At 45.4% G+C, this 21,028-nt stretch overlaps 1 protein-coding gene across 1 annotated transcript in view; it reads right to left on the reverse strand.

Moving 5' to 3' along the window:
- The window catches only part of nup155 (nucleoporin 155), a 150,398-nt gene that overhangs the window by 58,612 nt on the left and 70,758 nt on the right, over window positions 1-21,028 (reverse strand). The window contains exon 16 of the mRNA XM_052020337.1: window positions 6,992-7,077. Coding sequence (XP_051876297.1) covers window positions 6,992-7,077 — 86 coding nt within the window. The remainder of the gene's footprint in view (window positions 1-6,991; window positions 7,078-21,028) is intronic.

The raw sequence follows: 21,028 nt of genomic DNA on the forward strand, positions 1-21,028 counted from the left end.
TATAAATCATCCATATAAACTCCAGGTTTGTACAGTTCCTGCTCTACAATACATTGTCCAGGGAGACTTGGTTGAAGTTAAATTTCCCAGCGAATGGAGGAATTGATTATCTGCTCAGTGAGCTGACTGCACAGTTTTCACACTTGCAGAGGCAAATCAAGAACTTTAATCAGTTGATAAACCTCAGTTAGCCCAAGAAGTGAAGGGCTAGTTTCACCAGTGGATTACTGGTATGAGCAGAAAACATCAAACCAAGTGGCAGGTAACATGAGAGATAAACCTTGGCCAAATCTTGACCCAGGAAACTCACTGTGCTCTTTTGTAATGCAATAATGGGACCATCCACATCCCCTGGGGACAGATAAACGTAATATCTCTTTGAAGAAATGGGCCATACAATGGTGCAGATCAGCACTGCCCCTCCAACAGTGCAACATCAATCTCAGCACCACCAGGTCAACAATGCATTGCTTCTCAAGCCTCCAGTATTGTGCAAAACCAAAAATTTCAGAGGCTGTGTTGATGGTTGTGAGAATGTATGATGCTGTACAGAATTTCTCAGGGATGCTAAGGAGAACTGTACAATAGGTTAATCTGCTCTAATCCATCGTGGCACAGCCAACGAGTGACTACCAAGTGCTTTGGATGGTTGGCATTCTTAATTCATTCACAGGATGTTTGCATCACTGGCTAATCCAAGACAAAAGAAAACTGTGGAGGCAGGTTGGAGCATCTGTGGAGGCAGAGTGATAGTCAAAATTTTGTTTTGAGACTCTGTATCAACTCCTGATGCAGGGTCTCAACCTGAAATATGAACCATCCCTTTGCCACCACAGATGCTGTCTGACCTATCCATCAGTTTGTTCTTTTTCTGCAGATTACAGCATCTGCATTGGTATTGGTTTATTATTGTTGCTTGTCCTGAGGTACAGTGAAAAACTTGTCTTGCATTCTGCTTGTATAGATCAATTCATTACACAGTGCATTGAGGTAGTACAGAGTAAAACAATAACAGAATACAGAGTAAAGTGTCATAGCTACAGAGGAAATGCAGTGCAGGTAGACAATAAGGTGCAAGGCTCTAACAAGATAGATTGTGAGGTCAAGAGTCCATCTTATCCCATAAGGGAACCATTCAATAGTCTTATAACGCAGGATAGAAACTCTCCTTGAGCCTGGTGGTATATGCCTCTCAGGCTCCTGCCTGATAGGAGAGGGTAGAAGAGAGAATGTCCTGGGTGGTTGGGGTCTTTGATTAAGCTGGCTGCTTCACAAAGGCAGCGAGAAGTATAGACAGAGTACATGGGGGAGGCTGGTTTCTGTTGTGTCCCCAACTGGCTCATCCAGAATTTAGTCACAGACTTGTACAGCCCAGAAATAGGCCCTTTGGCCTATCATGTCATGCTGACCTTTTTTGCCCATCTGCACTCATCCCATAGGCCTGCATTCAGACAATATTCTTCTGTGCCTTGCCTATTTAACTGAGTAAATGCCTCTTAGAGAAAATAGAACAGTACAGTGCAGTACAAGACCTATATAAACACCTACACCCTGATCAATCTATCCCTTCACTCCAACACAGCCCATAATCCTCTATTTTACTTACTTCCATATGCCTATCTTCGCATCTCCAAAGTGTCCCTATTCTATCAGCACCCCTGGCAGCACGTTCTGGGCACCCACCACTCTCTGTGTAAAAAACCTACCTCTGACATCTCCCCCAGACTTTCCTCTTCTGACCTTAAACTTATGTCCTCTGGTATTGGCCATCGCCACCCTGGGGAAAAGGTGCTAGCTGTCCTCTCTATCTATGCCACTCATAATCTTATGCACCGCAATCAAGTTGCCTCTCTTCCTGCGTTGCTTTTCAGAGAAAAGCTCGCTCAACCTTTCCTCATATGACATGTTGTCTAATCCATGCAGCATCCTGGTAAATCTCCTCTGCACCCTCTCTAAAGCTTCCACATCCTTCCTATAATGAGGTGACCGTAAGTATGGTCCAACCAGAATTGTATAGAGCTGCAACATTACCTTGCGGCTCTTGAACTCAACCCCCCAACTAATGAGGGCCAGCAAACCATTCGCCTTCTTAAGCACCCCATGAACTTGTGCAGCAACTTTGAGAAATCTATGGACTTGGACCCAAAGATCCCCTGTTCCTCCATAATGCTAAGAATCCTGACATTAACCTTGTATGCTGCCTTCAAGTTCGATCTTCCAAAGTGCATCACTTCACACTTTTCCAGATTGAACACCATCTGCCACTCCTCCGCCCAACTCTGCATCCTGTCTATATCCCGTTGTAACCCTCGACAACCTTCGACACTACCCACAACTCCTTTGTGTCATCTCCAAACTTACTAACCCATCCCTCCACTTCCTCATCCAAGTCATTTATAAACATCACAAAGAGCAAGGGTCCCAGAACAGGTGCCTGCAGAACACCACTGGTCACTGACCTCCAGGCAGAATACTCTCCATCTCCAACCACCCTCTACCTTTTATGGGCAAGCCAATTCCAAATCCATACAGCCAAGTCTTCATGGATCCCATGCCTTGTGACTTTCTGGATGAGCCTAAACACCACTGGTCACTGACCTCCAGGCAGAATACTCTCCATCTCCAACCACCCTCTACCTTTTATGGGCAAGCCAATTCCAAATCCATACAGCCAAGTCTTCATGGATCCCATGCCTTGTGACTTTCTGGATGAGCCTACCATGGGGAACCTTGTCAAATGCTTTACTAAAGTCCATATACACCACATCCACCGCTCTACCTTCATCACTTTGTTTTGTCACCTCCTGAAAAACCTCAATTAGACTCATGATGCACGACCTGCCCCTCACAAAGCCATGCTGACTGTCCCTGATAAGACTATGCTTCTCCAAATGCTCGTAAATCCTGTCCCTAAGAATCCTCTCCAATTGCTTGCCAACCACAGACATAAATATCACTGGTCTATCTTGAATGAGGGTACAGTATTTGCATTCCTCCAATCCTCTGGTACCACTCCTGTGGCCAGGGAGCATGCGAATACCATCGTCAACACCCCATCAATCTCTTCCCTTTACTCCTGTAGTAACCTGGGGTGTATCCTGTCTGGCTCTGGGGACTCAGCTATCCTAATGTTTTTCAGAAGCTCCAACACTGCCTCTTTCTTAAACTCAACATGCCTCAGCACATTAGCCTATTCAACACTGACCTCGCATTTGACAGAGTCGCTCTTCCTAGTGAACACTGAAGCAAAGTATTCATTGAGGACCTCCCCTACCTCCTCCAGGCACATTTCCCCCTTTATCCCTGTGTGGTCCTACCCTCATTCTGGTCATCCTCCTGTTCTTTACATATGTGTAGAACGCCTTGGGATTTTCCTTAATTCTGCTCTCCAAGGCTTTCTCATGCCCCCTTCTAGCTCTCCTAAGTCCCAACTGACTGCGTTTGTACCCTATCCATGGCCTATTCTTCCTCACAGCCTCTTTGCACAATGCATCCACCTTTACACCAACTGCTCCATCATCTGACCAAACACTCTGGTACCTAATCCCCTGCCAACCTAGTTTAAACCCTCCCCAAAGCTCCAGCAAACCTGCTTGCAAGGACATTGGTCCTTCTTGAGCTCAGGTGTAACCCGTCCCTTTTGTACAGGTCATACCTTACCCAGAAGAGATCACAGTGATCCACAAATCAGAAACCCTGCTCCCTGCACCAACTCTTCAGCCACCCATTTCTCTGCCATATCTCCTTGGCACAGACAGCAATCCAGAGATTACCACCCTTGAGGTCTTTCGCTTATTTCCTAACTCCCTATATTCCCTCTTCAGGATCTCATCCCTTTTCCTATCTGTGTTGTTGGTTCCAATGTATACCACGACACCTGGCTGCTCACCCTCCCCTTTATGCATGCTGTGGACTTGATCCGAGACGTCTGTGACCCTGGCACCTGGGAGGCAACATACCATCCGGAAGTCTCGTTCTCAACCACAGAATCTCCTACCTGTTCCCCTAATCCTCAATCACTACTGCATTCCTCTTCTCAACTCTTCCTTTCTGGGCCAGAGTCAGACTCAGTGCCAGAGAGCTGGCCGTTGTGGCTTTCCCCTGGTAGGTCGTTCCCCCTCAACAGTATCCAAAATGATATACTTGTTCTTGAAGGGAAAGGCCACAGTTACTCTGCACTGACTGCCTATTCCCTTTCCCTCTCCTGAGGGTCAGCCAGCTACCTGCATACTGCAATCTTGGTGCAACTGCCTCCTGGTAACTCCTGGCTATCGTCTCCTCAGTTTCCTGAATGAACCGGAGTTCATCCAGCTCCCTAACGTGGTCTGTAAGGAGCTGCAGCCGGATGCAACTGCAGTCATCAGGGACACTGCAGGTCTCCCTGATTTCCCACATCCTGCAAGAGGAGCATACCACTGCCCTGACTTCCTTGCCCACTGCTCTTACTGTGCAATAATAAAGAAAGAGAGAGAACTTACTAGAACCTCACCTTTGCCTCCATTCACTTACTCTGCCTCTTCACACCAAAGCTTCTTGAGCCAAAGCCTCAAGGTCCCACTCTTACACTGAGCCGTTCACACAATGGCTGCTCTGCTTGAGCTTACCTTCTCTTTATTGGCTGCTGCTGCTCAATTAGCTAAATAATTTACCCCCAAGCTCCCCTTTAAAGCTCCATCTCACCCTAAAACTTAGCATCTTATTTTTGATACCCTGACCATAGAAAAAACATTTTGACGATCCAATCTATGCCCCTATAATTTTATATACCTCCATCAGGTCTCCCCTCATCCTCCTTCATTCCAGGGAAAAGAAGCCCCAGCTAATCCAATCTCCCTCCACAACTGAGGTCCTGCAATCCAGGCAACACCCTGGTGAATTACCTCTGCACCCTCACTAGCATAATCACAACCTTCCTATAGTGTGGCAACTATAACTTTTATTGTCTAATAATGTGTTAATGAGCTGTCTTCAAAATTGCTGCAGTCCTCATGGTGAAGGTGCTTCCAAGGCACTGTTGGATAGCAAATTCCAATGATATACTCCCAAGTCAGACCAATGTGCAACTTGGAGAAAATCACAGTCGGTGGCACTTCCACTATGTGACAGAGGTTGAGTACAGAGATATGAAATAGGCTTGGCAAAAGCACCTTGCAACTAAGCAGAAATAACATCAAAGCAAGAGACGGAGCTGAGCAATCCAATGGATAAAATCAAAGCTGCTGACCTGCCATCAGTCATGAATGCTGACAGACAATTAGACAGCGAATGTGAGGAGGCCATCCAAAGGACCTCCACGTCTTAGCTGAGTAAGTGGACCGAGGAATGGCAAATGGAGTTTAATTCAGATAAGTGTGAGGTATTGCATTTTGGAAAGTCAGATCAAGGGAGGACTTTCACAGTAAATAGGAGGCCCCAGGGAAGTGTTGTGGAATAGAGGGAGTTCAGGTACATGTTTCCCTGCAAGTAGAGGCATGGGTAGACAGGGTGGTGAAGGCGGCTTTTGGCATGCTGGCCTTCATCAGTTCGGGCATTGAGTGTAAAACTTAGGAGGTCATAGTGAGGTTGAAAAATCACTGGTAAGACCACACTTGGATTACTGTGTTCAGTTTTGGTCACCCTGCTAAAGCAAAGATGTTATTAAACTGGAAAGAGTGGAGAAAATATTTGCAAGGATGTTACCAGAACCTGAGGGACTGAGTTACTGGGAGTGGATGGACAGGCTAGGACTTTATTCCTTGGAGTGTTGGAGACTTAAGAGGTAATCTTATAGAGATAAAATCAGAAGGGACAGAGGTAGGGTGAATGCATTCAGCCTTTTTCATAGGGTTGGGTAATGAATAGTTCGACGGCATAGATTTAAGGTGAGATGGGAAAGATTTAATAGCAACTTGAGGGGCAATTTTTTTTTACATAGAGGGTGGTATGTATGTGGAACAAGCTGTCACAGGAAGTGGTTGAAGTGGGTTCAATATCATTTAAAAGCCAGATGGACAGGTACATGGACAGGAAAGGTTTAGAAGGTTTTGGGCTAAACACTGGCAAATGGGACTAGCTTGGATGGGCATCTTGGTCGGCATGGACCAGTTGAGCTGAAGGGCCTATTTCCATGCTGTTATGACATTCTGACTCTAGCAGCGAGGCCAAATATGAGAGTGCTACAGATAATGCAGGTGCACTAACAACATGTTTGGCCAGAAGAGTTGATCCATCTCAGTTTCCTTCCGAGACCCACACAATCACAGCAGTAAAGGTTTATCAAGAAATGGTAATGAGCACACAGCAAAGAGAAAAGGCTGTGAAATTGTGGTTCTGAAGCTCCAGAAAGAACTGCATTTCCAGTAAAATGGTTCCAACGCAACTACAATGCTGCCTGACAGTATGGAAAATTCCCAAAGTATGCCCTGTTCACAAAAAGCAGGACTAATCCAATTTAGCTAAATATCAATGAAAAATCAAAACAAAAAGACCTGCAGAAGCTGAAAATCAGAAATGAAAACATGAGAGATGGAAACTTTTCCACTTAACAAGGTGTTAACAACAGGTTTAGGTTAGGGAAGAAAGAGGATTAGAGATGATCTGAGGAAAGAATTTGTCACTCAAATGTTTGGAATCTGGAATGCATTGCCTGAGGGGATCATGGATGCAGGTACTCTCACAACATTTAAGCATTTGATAAAACACTTGAATTGTCATGACATAGAATGCTACGAAGCAAGTGCTGATAAACGGAATTCGCATAGATGGGCACTTGATGGTTGACATGATGGGCCAAAGGGCCGATTTCCGTGCCATATGACTCCATGGCAGTTGGTGCATGGGAACAGCACCTTCGGTTGCCCTTGAATTCACACACCAACCTGACTTGGAAATAATATTGGCATTCCTTCATCATTGCTGGAATTAGCCCTTTTTTCAAAATGATGACCCCGAGTTCTAGATTATTGGGCGAGCAACTGATGACTGGCTTGGGAGGAGAGGAACGAATACTGACCTGGGTGTGGGGAGCTGAAGATAGGTCCCACATTCATTGGTTGCTGAATGGCGGCTGGAAAACGCATCTGAGCTTCTCCACCATATCTGAAAGACAAGGGTTCTTAATATAGCTATAGATTAGTCTGTGGTCGCTCTAGTTTCTACCACACTGTGGACAACTGTTTCACATCCACAAGGAATAATGGAGTAACGGATGAACCCACTTTAGCAATGATATAGAGCCTTCCAATATGCGCGATTGCAAAATGCAACACATCAACTACTCAGTGCCAAATGTGCAAATAAATCTCTTTCATTAAGATGGAACAGGGTGAATTTGAGCTGCAGAGAGGATACAAAGAGGCTTTAAGGTGAATTAAATAAGATGAGTGGGTAAATACACGGCAGATGAAGTATAATGTCAATAAAATTTATCCACCAGCAAGAAAAATAAAAAGGCAGGATATTATTTAAAAATAGTGATAGAAAGGGAGATGTTGACATACAAAGGCACCTAAATGTCTTTGTATACCAGTCAATGAAAGCCAACATGCAGGTACAGCAAGCAACTAAAGAGACAAATGGTGCATTGACATTCATTGCAAAAGGATTTGAGAATGGAAGAAAAGATGTTGTGCTACAATAAAATATCAGTGAAAGGTAAATTATTGGAGAAGAATCTTAGAGGACAGAGTTACACCCAATTGGAAAAGCATGGACTTGTTTGGGTCAGTCAACATAGCTTTGTGTGGGGGAAGTCCTGTCTCAGAGAATTCATTGAGTTTATTCAGGAAGTGACAGAATTGATTAATGAGGGTAGGGCAGTGGATGTTGCCTACTTGGACTTCAGTATAATATTTGACGAGGTCCCTCATGATAGGCTGGTCAAGAAGATTACGTTCTGTGGGATCCACTTTGAGTTGGTAAATTGGATCCAAAATTGGCTTGGTCATAGAGACAGTGGGTAGCAGTAGAGGAGTGCTTTTCTGAATGGACGTCTGTGATCAGTGGTGTTCCACAGGGATCAGTGCTGGGGTCCTCCAATGACTGTAATATATACAGTATGTGTACATATTTTACACATATTACGTACATTTATATATATATATGTGTGATCTGGGTGAAAATGTGGGCAGTCTGATTGGCAAGTTTGTAGACAAAACAAAAATTGGAGTTGTGCATAGCGAGGAAGGACACAGCAGGACATAGATCAGTTGGAAATTTGGAGGGAGAAATGGCAGATGAAGTTTAATTTGCACAAGCGCAGAAATGCTGCATTTTGCAAGGTTAAATGCTAAAGGAAAGTATACAGTAAATGACAGGATCCTGAGTAGCACTGATGTACAGAAGAATCTTGGGGCGCAAATCCATAGTTCCCTGAAAGTGGCAACTCAAGTAGATAAGGGTGGTGTATGCAATGCTCACCTTCATCTGTTGGGGCAATGAGTACAAAAGTTGGAAAGTTATGTTTGGTCATATTTGGAGTATCACGTGCAGTTCTGGTCACCACACAATAGGAAGGATGCGGAAGCTTTGGAGAGGGTGCAGAAGAGGTTCACGGATATGTTGCCTGGATTGGAGTGTTTTAGCTATAAGGAGAGGTTGGACAATAATTAAATCTGATAGCAACGTTTAAAAGGCATTTAGACAGACACATGAACAGGCAGGGAATAGAGTGATACAGATCATGTGAAGGCAGATGGGATTAGTTTATATTAATTTCATGATTGGCACAGACATTGTGGGTCAAAGGGCCTGTTCCTGCACTGTACTGTTCCGTACGTTATAGCTATTAAAAGACCATACTTGAGTGTTATCTGCAGTTTTGGTCTCTTTATTTGAGAAAGGATGTACTTGCCATAGAGGGAAGGCAACAAAGTTTCGCCAGACTTATTCTCCAGATGGCATAACCGTTGTATGAGGCCTGTATTCATAGAAACATAGAAAACCTACAGCACAATACAGGCCCTTTGGCCCACAAAGTTGTGCCAAACATGTCTCCACCTTAGAAATTACTAGGTTTACCCAGAGCCCTCTATTTTTCTCAGCTCCGTGTACCTATCCAAAAGTCTCTTAAAAGACCCTATCGTATATGCCTCCACCACTGTTGCCAGCAGCCCATTCCATGCACTCACCACACACTGAGTAAAAAAAACTTACCCCTGACATCTCCTCTGTACCTACTCCCCAGCACCTTAAACCTGTGTCCTCTTGTGGCAACCATTTCAGCCCCGGGAAAAAGCTTCTGACTATCCACATGATTAATGGCTCTTATCATCTTATACACCTCTGTCAGGTCACCTCTCATCCTCCATTGCTCCAAGGAGAAAAGGCCGAGTTCACTCAACCTGTTCACTTGACATTAAAAGAAACGAAAAGATTTCTCCCATTGAAATGTACAAAATTCTGATATGGCAAGACATACAGAACATAGAACATTACAGCACAGTACAGGCCCTTCAGCCCATAGTGTTGTGCCCACATTTTATCCTGCTCTACTATCTATCTAACCCTTCCCTCTGACATAGCCCTCCATTTTTCTATCGATCATGTGTTTATCTTAGAGTCTCTTAAATGTTCCTATCGTATCTGCCTCCACCACCTCTACCGGTAGTGCGTTCCGTGTACCCACAGAACGTAAAGAAAAATTTGCCCCTGCATCTTCCCTATACCTTCCTCCAATCACCTTAAAATTATGCCCCTTCGTGTGAGCCACTTTCACCCTGGGAAAAAGTCTCTGATTGTCCACTCGATTGATGCCTCTTATTATCTTGTACATCTCTCTCAAGTCACCTCTCATCCTCCTTCGCTCCAAAGAGAAAAGCCCTCGTTCGCTCAACCCATCCTCATAAGACATGCTCTCCAATCCAGGCAGCATCCTGGTAAATCTCCTCTTCACCTTCTCTCAAGCTTCCACATCCTTCCTATAATGACGCGACCAGAACTGAACACAATACTCCTAGTGTGGTCTGACCAGAGTTCTTTTGAGCTGCAACATCACCTCACGGCTCTTGAGCTCAATGCCCTGACTAATGAAGGCCAACACACCATATGCCTTCTATGTGTGGAGCCTCGGGAGATGGGGGAGATCTCGAACAGTTATTTTGCATCAGTATTTACTCAGGAAACTGGCATAGTGTATATGGAAGGAAGGGAAACAAGCAGTAGTGTCATGGAACATATAGAGATTAAAGAGGAGGAGGTGCTTGCTGCCTTACAGTGAATAAATATAGATAAATCCCCCGGGCCTGACATGATATTTGGTATTGGTTTATTATTGTCACGTACTGAGGTACAGTGAAAAACTTGTCTTGCAAACCGATCATACAGGTCAATTCATCACACAGTGCAATTACATTGAGTTAGTACAGAGTGCATTGAGGTAGTACAGGTAAAAACAATAACAATACAGAGTAAAGCGTCACAGCTACAGAGAAAGTGCAGTGCAATAAGGTGCAAGATCACAACAAGGTAGATTGTGAGGTCATAGTCCATCTCATTGTATAAGGGAACCACACAGTGGGGTAGAAGCTGTCCTTAAGTCTGGTGCTACGTGCCCTCAGACTCATCTCTTCTACCCGGTGGAAGAGGAAAGAGAGAATGTCCCAGGTGGGTGGTGTCTTTGATTATGCTGGCTGCTTCACCAAGACAACGAGAGGTAAAGACAGAGTTCAAGGAGGGGAGGCTGGTATCCGTGATGCGCTGGGCTGTGTCCACAACTCTCTGCAGTTTCTTGCGGTCCTGGGCAGAGCAGTTGCCGTACCAAGCCGTGATACATCCAGATAGGATGCTTTCTATGGTGTATCGGTCGAAGCTGGTGAGAGTCAAAGGGGACAAACCAAATTTCTTTAGCCTCCTGAGGCAATAGAGGCGCTGGTGAGCTTCTACTTCCTCGGACCTTGAGAGAAGCTAGTGTAGGAATTGCAGGGGCCCTGGCAGATATATTTAAAATGTCCTTAGCCATGGGTGCAGTGCCGGAGGGTAGCTCATGTTGTTCCGTTGTTTAAAAAAGGCTCTAAAAGTAAACCAGGTAATTACAAGCCAGTGAGCCTGACATCAGTAGTAGGTAAATTATTGGAAGGTACTGTACTCTAAGAGATCGAATATACAAGTATTTGGACAACCAAGGGCTGATTAAGGATAGTAGCATGGCTTTGTGCGTGGCAGATCGTGTTTAACTAATCTTGTTGAGTTTTTTGAGGAGGTTACCAAGAAAGTAGATTAAGGAAAGACTGTGGATGTTGTCTACATGGACTTTAGTAAGGCCTTTGACAAGGTCCCTCATGGGAGGTTAGTTCAGAAGGTTCAGACACTAGGTATCCATAGAGAGGTTGTAAACTGGATTCGAAATTGGCTGTGTGGGAGAAGACAGAGAGTGGTAGTGGATGATTGTTTCTCAGACTGGAGGCCTGTGACTAGTGGTGTGCCTCAGGGATCTGTGCTGGGACCATTGTTGTTTGTTGTCTATATCAATGATCTAGATGATAATATGGTAAACTGGATCAGCAAGTTTGCTGATGACACTAAGATTGGAGGTGTTGTGGACAGCGAGGAAGGCTTTCAAAGCTTGCAGAGGGATCTGAACCAACTGGAAGAATGGACCAGAAAATGGCAGATGGAATTTAATGCAGACAAGTGTGAGGTGTTGCATTATGGTAATGCAAATGGTAGGGCACTGAGGAGTGCGGAGGAACAAAGGGATCTGGGAGTTCAGATACATAATTCCCTGAAAGTGGTATCACAGGTAGACAGGGTTGTAAAGAAGGCTTTTGGCATCCTGGCATTTATAAATCAAAGTATTGAGTACAGGAGTTGGGATGTTATGGTGAGGTTGTATGATGAGGTTGCATGAGACATTGGTGAGGCCAAATTTGGAGTATTGTGTGCAGTTCTGGTCACCTAATTATGGGAAGGATATCAGTAAGATTGAAAGAGAGCAGAGAAGATTTACTAGTATGTTGCTGGGTCTTCAGGAGTTGAGTTACAGGGGAAGATTGAACAGGTTAGGACTTTATTCCTTGGAACGTAGAAGAATGAGGGGAGATTTGATAGAGGTTTACAAAATTATGAGGGGTATAGACAGAGTAAATGCTAGTAGGCTCTTTCCACTTAGATTAGGAGAGATAAGTACAAGAGGACATGGCTCAAGGGTGAAAGGGAAGGGTTTGGGGGAACATTATGGGGAACTTCTTCACTCAAAGAGTGGTGGGAGTGTGGAACAAGCTGCCAGCAGGGCTGAATGGCCTGTTTCCTGTGCTGTAGTGTTCTTATGGTTCTAACAACCCCATCAAACTGCATGATAACCTTGAGGGATCTATGGACCTGGATGCCCAAGATCCCTCTGTTCCTCCACACTGCTAAGAGCAGCCATTGTTGGAGTGGGTCAGTGCTAGAGTGGGGGACTGAGGCTTTGGCAAGAAGAGGCAGAGTAAGTGGTCCAAGTTTGGAGAGTGAGAGCAGCTCTCAAGGGAAAAAGGCTTCAGAGAGAATGCATAGTTAAGGACAGGTAAGGTTTTTATTTTACCATCATTGACTCAGCTTTGGTTTAGGAGGCTGCAGTGAGCGGAGACTCAGGTGAGATTCAAGTAAGGTCTTTGTTTTTCTCTTATTCCACAGCACAGCAGTGAAATGGCAGTCAGGGCAGTGGTATGCTCCTCTTGTAGAATGTGGGAAATTGGGGAGACCTCCAGTGTCCCCGATGACTACACCTGCAAGAAGTGCATCCTGCTGCAGATCCTGACTGACCGTGTTGGGGAACTGGAGCTGGATGAATTCCAGGTCATTTGGGAAACTGAAGAGATGATAGACAGGAGTTACAGGGAGGCAGTCACAGCTGGGTTGCAGGATGCAGGTAGCTGGGTAACTGTTAGGAGAAGGAAAGGGGATAGGCAGTCTGTGGAGGGCAGCCCTGTGGCTGTTTTCCTCAGTAACATTCTTTTGAAGCAATACACAAAAAGTTCTGGAGGAACTTAGCAGGTCAGGCAGCATCTATGGAGGGAAACAAACAGTCAAAGTTTCAGGCTGAGATCCTTCATCAGGACTGGAAAGGGAGAGGGCCGAAGCAAAATTAAGAAGGTGGGGGGAGGGGGAGGGGGAGGGGTACACGCAGGTAGGGGATAGGTGAGATCAGGTGACAGGCGAGCCCAATTGAGAGGGGGAAGGTAGTTAGTTGGGGTGGGGGAGAAGATGTAATAACCTGAGAGGTGATAGATAGAAGGCCAAGGGCTGGAGGAGAAATACAGTTGGAGAGAGCAGTGGACCATGGAATAGAGGATGGAGGAGGGGAGGAGTGGAGAGGAGATGGGCAGGTCATCAAGGCGGGGGAAGAGAAGCCACAGGGAAGACAAAGGAGTGGGGGTGGGAAGAAGAAAAAGGTGGGGGGGGGGGTGGTGACCCGAAATTAGAGATATTGATGTTAAGGCCATCAGGTTGGAGACTCCCAAGGAGGAATATGAGGTATTGTTCCTCCAACCTGCTCCTGGCCTCAACGTGGCAGTAAAGGAGGCCAGGAAAAGACATGTCAGTATGGAAATGCAATGTGGAGATGTGGAATTGAAGTGGGTGGCCACCGGGAGGTCCTGGCTGTTGCGGCGGACAGAGTGAAGGTGCTTGACAAAGCAGTCACCCAATCTGCGTTGGGTCTCACCGATGTACAGGAGGCCACACCGGATGTAATAAATGACTCGCTTGGACTCACTGGTGAAGCGCTGCCTCACCTGGAAGAATTGTTTGGGACTCTGAATGGTGTGAGGGAGGAGGTGTAGGGACAGGTGTACTACTTGGTGTGGTTTCAGGCATAAGTGCCGGGGGTTATCGGTGGGGAGAGACGAGTGGACAAGGGAGTGGACGAGCGGTCTCTAAGGAAAGCAAAGAAAGGGGTTGAGGGGAAGATGTGTCTGGTGGTAGGATCCCGTTGGAGGTGGCAGAGGTAGTGCAGAATGATGTGTTGGATACAGAGGCTCGTGGGGTAGTAGGTGAGGACAAGGGGAACCCTGTCCCTGTTATGTCGGCGGGAGTAGGGGGTGAGGGTAGACGTGCGGGAAGTGGAGGAGATACGGATAAGGGCAGCATTGATGGTGATGGAAGGGAAACCCTGGTTACTGAAAAAGCAGGACATCTCTGATGTCCTAGAATGGAAAGCCTCATCATGGGAACAGATGCAGTAGAGGCAGAGGAACTGGGAGAAGGGGATGGTGTCCTTACAAGTGACGGTGGGAAGAGGTGTAGTCGAGGTAACTGTGGGAGTCAGTGGGTTTGTAGAAGATGTCTGTGGTTAATCTGTCTCCGGAGATGGAGACAGAAATCCAGAAAGGGGAGAGAGGTATCGGAGATGGACCAAGTGAATCTGAGGGCAGGGTGGAAGTTGGAGGCAAAGTTGATGAAATTGATGAGCTCAGCATAGATGCAGGAAGCAGCCCCAATGCAGACATCAGTGCAGCAGAGAAAGAGTTGGGGGGGCGTTACCAGTGTAGGCTTGGAACATGGATTGTTCAATGTAACCGACAAAGAGGCAGGCCTAGTTGGGGCTCATGAGAGTGCTCATGGCTACACCTTTAGTTTGCAGAAAGTGGGAGGAGCTGAAAGAAAAGTTGTTAAGGGTGAGTACCAGGTTTAGATACCATTGGGGGGTGGGGGAACCTCCTGGAGGAAAGCCACAGCAGCCAGGTCTCTGACACTGAGTCTGGCTCTGTGGCTCAGAAGGGAAGGGGGGAAGAGAGGAGTGCCATTTTGATAGGGGATTCATTGGTTCACAGAACAGACAGGAGATTCTGTGGACGAGAATGAGACTCCTGAATAGTATGTTGCCTCCCAGGTGCCAGGGTCAGAGACGTCTTGGATCGAGTCCACAGTATTCTCAAGGGGGAGGGTGAACAGCCAGAGGTCGTGGTCCACATCAGTACCAATGACATAGGCAGGAAGGCTGACGAAATCCTGCAAAGCGAGTTCAGGGAGCTAGGTGCTAAGTTAAAGACAGAACCTCCAGGGTGGTGTTGTCAGGATTGCTACCCGTGCCAAGTGTTGGTGAGGCAAGAAATAGGGAGATAGTCCAGTTCAAGATGTGCCTAAGTAGATGGTGCAGCAGGGAGGGCTTCAAATTTTTGGATCATTGGGATCTCTTCCAGGGCAGGTGGGTCCTGCACAAATGGGATAGTTTGCATCTGAACTGGAAGGGGATCAATATCCTTCAGGAAGATTTGCTCATGCTGCTTGGTGGGGGTGGGGGGTGGGTGGGGAAGTGTTTAAACCAGAGTTGTAGGAGGGGTGCAAACCAGAGTGGCAGGGCAGCAAGCATGTAGAGTGGCCGCAGGGAAAGTAGATGTTCAGCCTACAAGCAGAGACAGAAATCAACAGGTTGAAGAGAGCATGGTGGGACTAATGTTCTGAGATGTGTCTATTTCAATGCAAGGAGTATTGTTGGTAAGGCAGATGAACCTAGAACTTGGTTCAGCATGTGGAAGTATGATGTTGTAGCCATCAACGAGACTTGGTTGCAGGAGGGGAAAGACTGGCAACTCAATGTTCCAGGGTTCCGATGTTTTAGACGTGATAGGGAGGTATTAAAGGGGGTGGGGTGGCATTACTCATCAGGGAAAATGTCACAGCAGTGCTCAGAGAGGACATAGTGGAGGGCTCTTCGACTGAGACAATGTGGGTGGAATTGAGGAATAAGAAAGGGATGACCATGTTAATGGGACTATATTATGGACCTCCCAAAGGTCAGCGGGATTTAGAGAGATAGCAGACAGTTGCAAGAAAAATAAGGTTGAGATAGTAGGTGATCTTGAATTTCCACATATTGACTGGGACTCCCAAACTGTCAAGGGATTGGATGGGATAAAATTGTCAAATGTGTTCAGGGAAGTTTCATCAATATGCAGAGGTCCCAACTTGAGAGAGCGCGATATTGGATCTCATCTTCGGGAACGAGACAGGACAGGTGACAGAAGTGTTAGTAGAGGAACACTTTAGATCTCATGATCATAATTCTATTAGTTTCAAGATAATTATGGAGAAGAATGGGACCAGTCCTCAGGATGAGGTTCTAAATTGGAGTAGGGACAATTTTGATGGCATCAGAAGGGATCTGGCAGGCATGGATTGGGGTAGGTTGTTTCCCCGCAACGAGATACTTGGTAAGTGGGAGGCCTTCAAAACTGAAATATTGAGAGTACAGAATCTCCCTGTTCTTGTTGGAATAAAAGGCAAGGCTGACAGGTTTAGGGAACCTTGGTTATCGAAGGATATTGAGACCCTAAAAAAGAAAAAGGAGGTGCATATCAAGTACAGGCAGTTAGGATCAAATGAGGCACGAGAAGCATAAGAAATGCAAGAAAACACAAGGGAGAAATCAGGAGGGCAAAAAGAGGATACGAGGTTTTTCTGGCAGACAGCGTGAAAGAGAAACTGAAGGGTTTCTACAGCTATATTAAAAGCAAAATGGTAGCAAGGGACAACATTGGTCCTCTTGAAGATCAGCGTCTTTACCTATGCATGGAGACGAAAGAGATGAGGGAGACCTTAAATGAATTTTTTGCATCTGTATTTACTCTGGAGACGGACATATTATAGAAGAGAAGCAAAAGACTGCTGAGGTCATGGACCATATCTGGAATACAGAAGAAGTAGTACTGGCTGTCTTGAGGCGAATGAAGGTTGATAAATCCCCAGAGCCAGACAAGGAGTCTCCTTGGACCTTGTGGGAGGCTAGTGAAGAAATTGCAGGGGCCCTGGCAGAGATATTTAAAATGTCCTTAGTCATGAGTGAGGTGCCGGAGGACTGGAGGATAGCTAATGTTGTTCCATTATTCAAGAAAGTCTCTAAGAATAAGCTGGGAAATTATAGGCCGCTGAGCCTGACATCAGTTGTGGGTAAATTACTGGAAGGTATTCTAAGGGACAGGATATATGAGTACTTGGATAGACAGGGTCTGATTCGGGACAGTCAACATGGCTTTGTGCGTGGTCAGTCATGTCTAACCAATCTTATAGAGTTTTTTGAGGAGGTTACCAAGAAGCTCAATGAGGGAAAGGTGGTGGTTGCTGTCTGCATGGTCTTCAGCGAGGCCTTTGATAAAGTCCCGCATGGGAGGCTGCTCCAAAAGGTTAAGTTGCTTGGCAATCAGGATGAAGTAGCCAATTGGATTCAACATTGGCTTAGTGGGAGAAGCCAGTGAAAGTAGATGGTTGTCTCTCTGACCGAGTGGAGTGCCACAGAGATCGGTGCTGGGTCTATTGCTGTTTATCATCTATATTAATGATTCAGATGATAATATGGTAAAACTGGATCAACAAATTTGTGAATGGCACCAAGATTGGGGGCGTAGAAGACAGCGAGAAAGGCTATCAAATAGCAGGGCTCTGACATGTGTGGTAGAACAGAGGGACCTGGGAATACAGGTCCATAGTTCCTTGACGGTGGTGTCACAGGTTGATAGGGTCGTAAAGAGAGCTTTTGGCATTTTGGCCTTCACAAATCAGGGCATTGAGTACAGGAGTTGAGATATTACGCTCAAGTTGTACAAGACATTGGTGAGGCCAAATTTAGAGTATTGCATGCAGTTCTGGTCACCTACCTACAGGAAAGACACCAATAAGCTTGAAAGAGGGCAGAGAGGTTGAATAGGTTAGGATTTTAATCCCTGGAGCGTAGGAGAATGAGGGGAAATCTTATAGAGGTATGCAAAATTTTAAAGTGTAAAGATAGGGTGAATGCATGCAGGCTTTTTTCCCCTAGGGTTGGGTGAGATGAGAATTAGAGGTCATAGTTTTAGGGTGAAAGGTGAAATATATAAGGGGAATCTGAGGGGGAACTTCTTCAGTCAGAGGGTGGTGCAAGTGTGGAACGAGCTCCCAGCAGAAGTCGTAGATCCAGGTTCAACTGTAACACTTAACACAAGTTTGGACAGGTACACGGATGGAAGGGGTTTGAAGGGATATGGTCCAGGTGCAGGTAGATGGGACTTGGCAGAAGATCATCGTTAGATGGGCCATAGCCTATTTCTGTGTTGTAGTACTCTATGACTATATATTGGCTGCTTGAGGGTGTTTGACCTGTCTGGGAGGTTTAGAACTAGGGATCACATTCTCAGAAAATAAACCAACACATTCAGGAATGAGACAAGAAGAAATTTCTTCATTCCGAGGATGGTGAACCTGTGGAATTTCTCTACCACAGAAGGTCGTGGAGGCCAAATCATTGAATATGTTTAAGGAGATAGATTTCTAGACTCAAAAGTCATCAAGGGGCATGAGCAGACAGCATGAATTGAGATAGAGGATCAGCCATACTCATGAAAAAGGGCAGAGCAGGATCAAAAGGCAGAATGACCTGCATACTTCCCATGTTTTCTATGTATTCACCTGTAGATCTAACTTTCTGATGCCTGCAGGCCACACACATTCTACTGCTACATACTGAAAACAGCAAGCCAAAGAAATCCTAACACCACACAGGAAGCAATTCTCAAAACAATTCTCATGACCAGGAATCCCATCTCAAAATCTTAAATCATAGATGTGTGTGCATCTTATCAAGATGCTCTCACAATAAAAAATGTAGAAAAGGGATCACAGTGGAGGGAAGAGTGAGGAGACATGAGAGGCTGAAAGAACAAGAAAAAAGGGGCAGGAGTCACCAAACTGACTGCTCAAGCCTGCCCTGCCATTTTACACAATCAGGGGTGATCTGCCCAGGCCTCAATTCCTCTTCTGTGCCAATTCCACACAGCCCTCAATTGAGCAATCGTCCAAATATTTTCGGCCTTATCTTTAAATATCTCCAGTAACTTAGCCTTCATAACCCTCCAGGATAGAGAATTCCAGAGATTCATGACCTCTGCAAGTTGAAATTCCTCACCTTTTAGTTTTAATTATGTAACTGTGTCCCCTCATTTGACTCCCTACTACAATTGAAAACATCAAAACATCTACCTCGCTCTGTCCCCTGAGGATCTTTTATGTTTCAATATCATTTGTCACTTCTCTAATCTCCAAAAAATACATAGAACAACTACAGCACAATTCAGGCCCTTCAGCCCACAAAGCTGTGCCGAACATGTCCCTACCCTAGAAATTACTAGGCTTACCCATAGCCCTCTATTTTACTCAGCTCCATATACCGATCTAACAGTCTCCTGAAAGACCCTATCGTATCAGCCTCCACCACCGTTTCCAGCAGCCCATTCCACACAATCACCACTCTCTGAGTAAAAAACTTACCCCTGACATCTCCGCTATATCTACTCCCCAGCACCTTAAACCTATGTCCTCTTGTGGCCACCAATTCAGCCCTGGGGAAAAGCCTCTGACTATCTACCCGATCAATACCTCTCATCATCTTATACACCTCTATCAGGTCCCCCTTCATCCTCCGTCTCTCCAAGGAGAAAAGGCCGAGTTCCCTCAGCCTGCTTTCATAAGGCATGCTCCGCATCCCAGGCAGCATCCTTGTAAATCTCCTCTGCACCCTCTCTATGGCTTCCACATCTTTCCTGTAGTGAGGCGACCAGAACTGAGCACAGTACTCCAAGTGGGGTCTGACCAGGGACCTATATAGCTGCAACAATACCTCACGGCTCCCAAATTCAATTCCCCAATTGATGAAGAACAATACACCATATGCCTTCTTAACCACAGAGTCAACCTGCACCGCCACTTTGAGCGTCCTATGGACTTGGACCCCAAGATCCCTCTGATCCTCCACACTAACAAGAGTCCTACCATTAAGACTATATTCCACCAACATATTTGACCTACCAAAATGAACCACTTCACACTTACCTGGGTTGAACTGCATCTGCCACTTCTCAGCCCAACTCTGCATCCTATCTATATCCCTCTGTAACCTCTGACAGCCCTCCAAACTATCCACAACACCCCTAACCTTCGTGTCATCAGCAAACTTACTAACCCACCCCTCCATTTCCTCATCCAGGTCATTTATAAAAATCACAAATAGTACAGCTCTAATATTTTTATTCATGTATGATTGGACAACTCTCTTATCCCAGGGATTACCCAAGTAAATCTCTTCAACCTCAAATGCTAATATATCCTTTCTTAAGTAAGTGAACCAAATCTTTGGAGACATAACTCAGAAACAGGTCTTTTGGCCCATTATTCCATGCCCCCCTTTGCACCTATCTGCACTAATCCCTTTTACCCTCATTAGATCCTCCTTCTATGTCTTGGTGATTCAATTAGTTGTCTAGATGATTCTTAAATATTGTGAAAGTACCTGCCTCCACCACCTCTTCAGGCAGAACATTCCAGACTCCAACCACCCTCTGTGTGGAAAAACTGCCTCCTTAGATGCCCTCTGGATTTCCTTCCTCTCACCTTAAACCTATGGCCTCTTGTCTTAGACACCCCCACCATGGGAAAAAGATTTTGTTACGATCTATTCCGGCCAAAATGCCATTTGCCTTCCAAACCACTTGCTGTAGACCCATATGCTAACTTCTTGTGTTTCATATACAATAACAACTCAATCCCTCTGTTTTCTACTTATCAACAAACCCTCTCCATTTAGATAATAGTTTGGCCTTTTGATTCAGTGACATCCCACTTTCTTTTATTTGCTAAGTTTTCACCCATCACTCAACCTATCTATATCCTGTTACAGAGTTCAAACATTGCAGCACGCCCTCCCATAGGTTTTTTTTGTCATCAGCAATCTTCGATAACTTTCACTCTGGGCCCTCCTCTATATCACTGGTATAAACAGTAAATAATTGTCAAGAACCAATCCTCGGGGCATTCCATCAATTACATTTCCAGCCTGTAAGAGACTCGCTTAATTGTGATTTTCTGCCTGGATGAGAATGTAGGTGGCATCCCAGGGTAGAAATGTAAGTACAAGAGGACATGCATTTAAGATGACATATTCAGAAAAGTTCAGGGAGGGCAAGCTTTTTTTTTAAACATAGAGTGTGGTGGATGCCTGGCATGGGTTGTTGGGGGTAGTGGTGGAAGCAGATATGATAGTGTTGCAAAAGAGGCTGTTCGACACATGAATATAGAGTGAATGGAGGGATATGGATCAATGTGCATGCAG

This window comes from Pristis pectinata, chromosome 7 (assembly GCF_009764475.1).
Source record: "Pristis pectinata isolate sPriPec2 chromosome 7, sPriPec2.1.pri, whole genome shotgun sequence".
NCBI lineage: Eukaryota > Metazoa > Chordata > Chondrichthyes > Rhinopristiformes > Pristidae > Pristis > Pristis pectinata.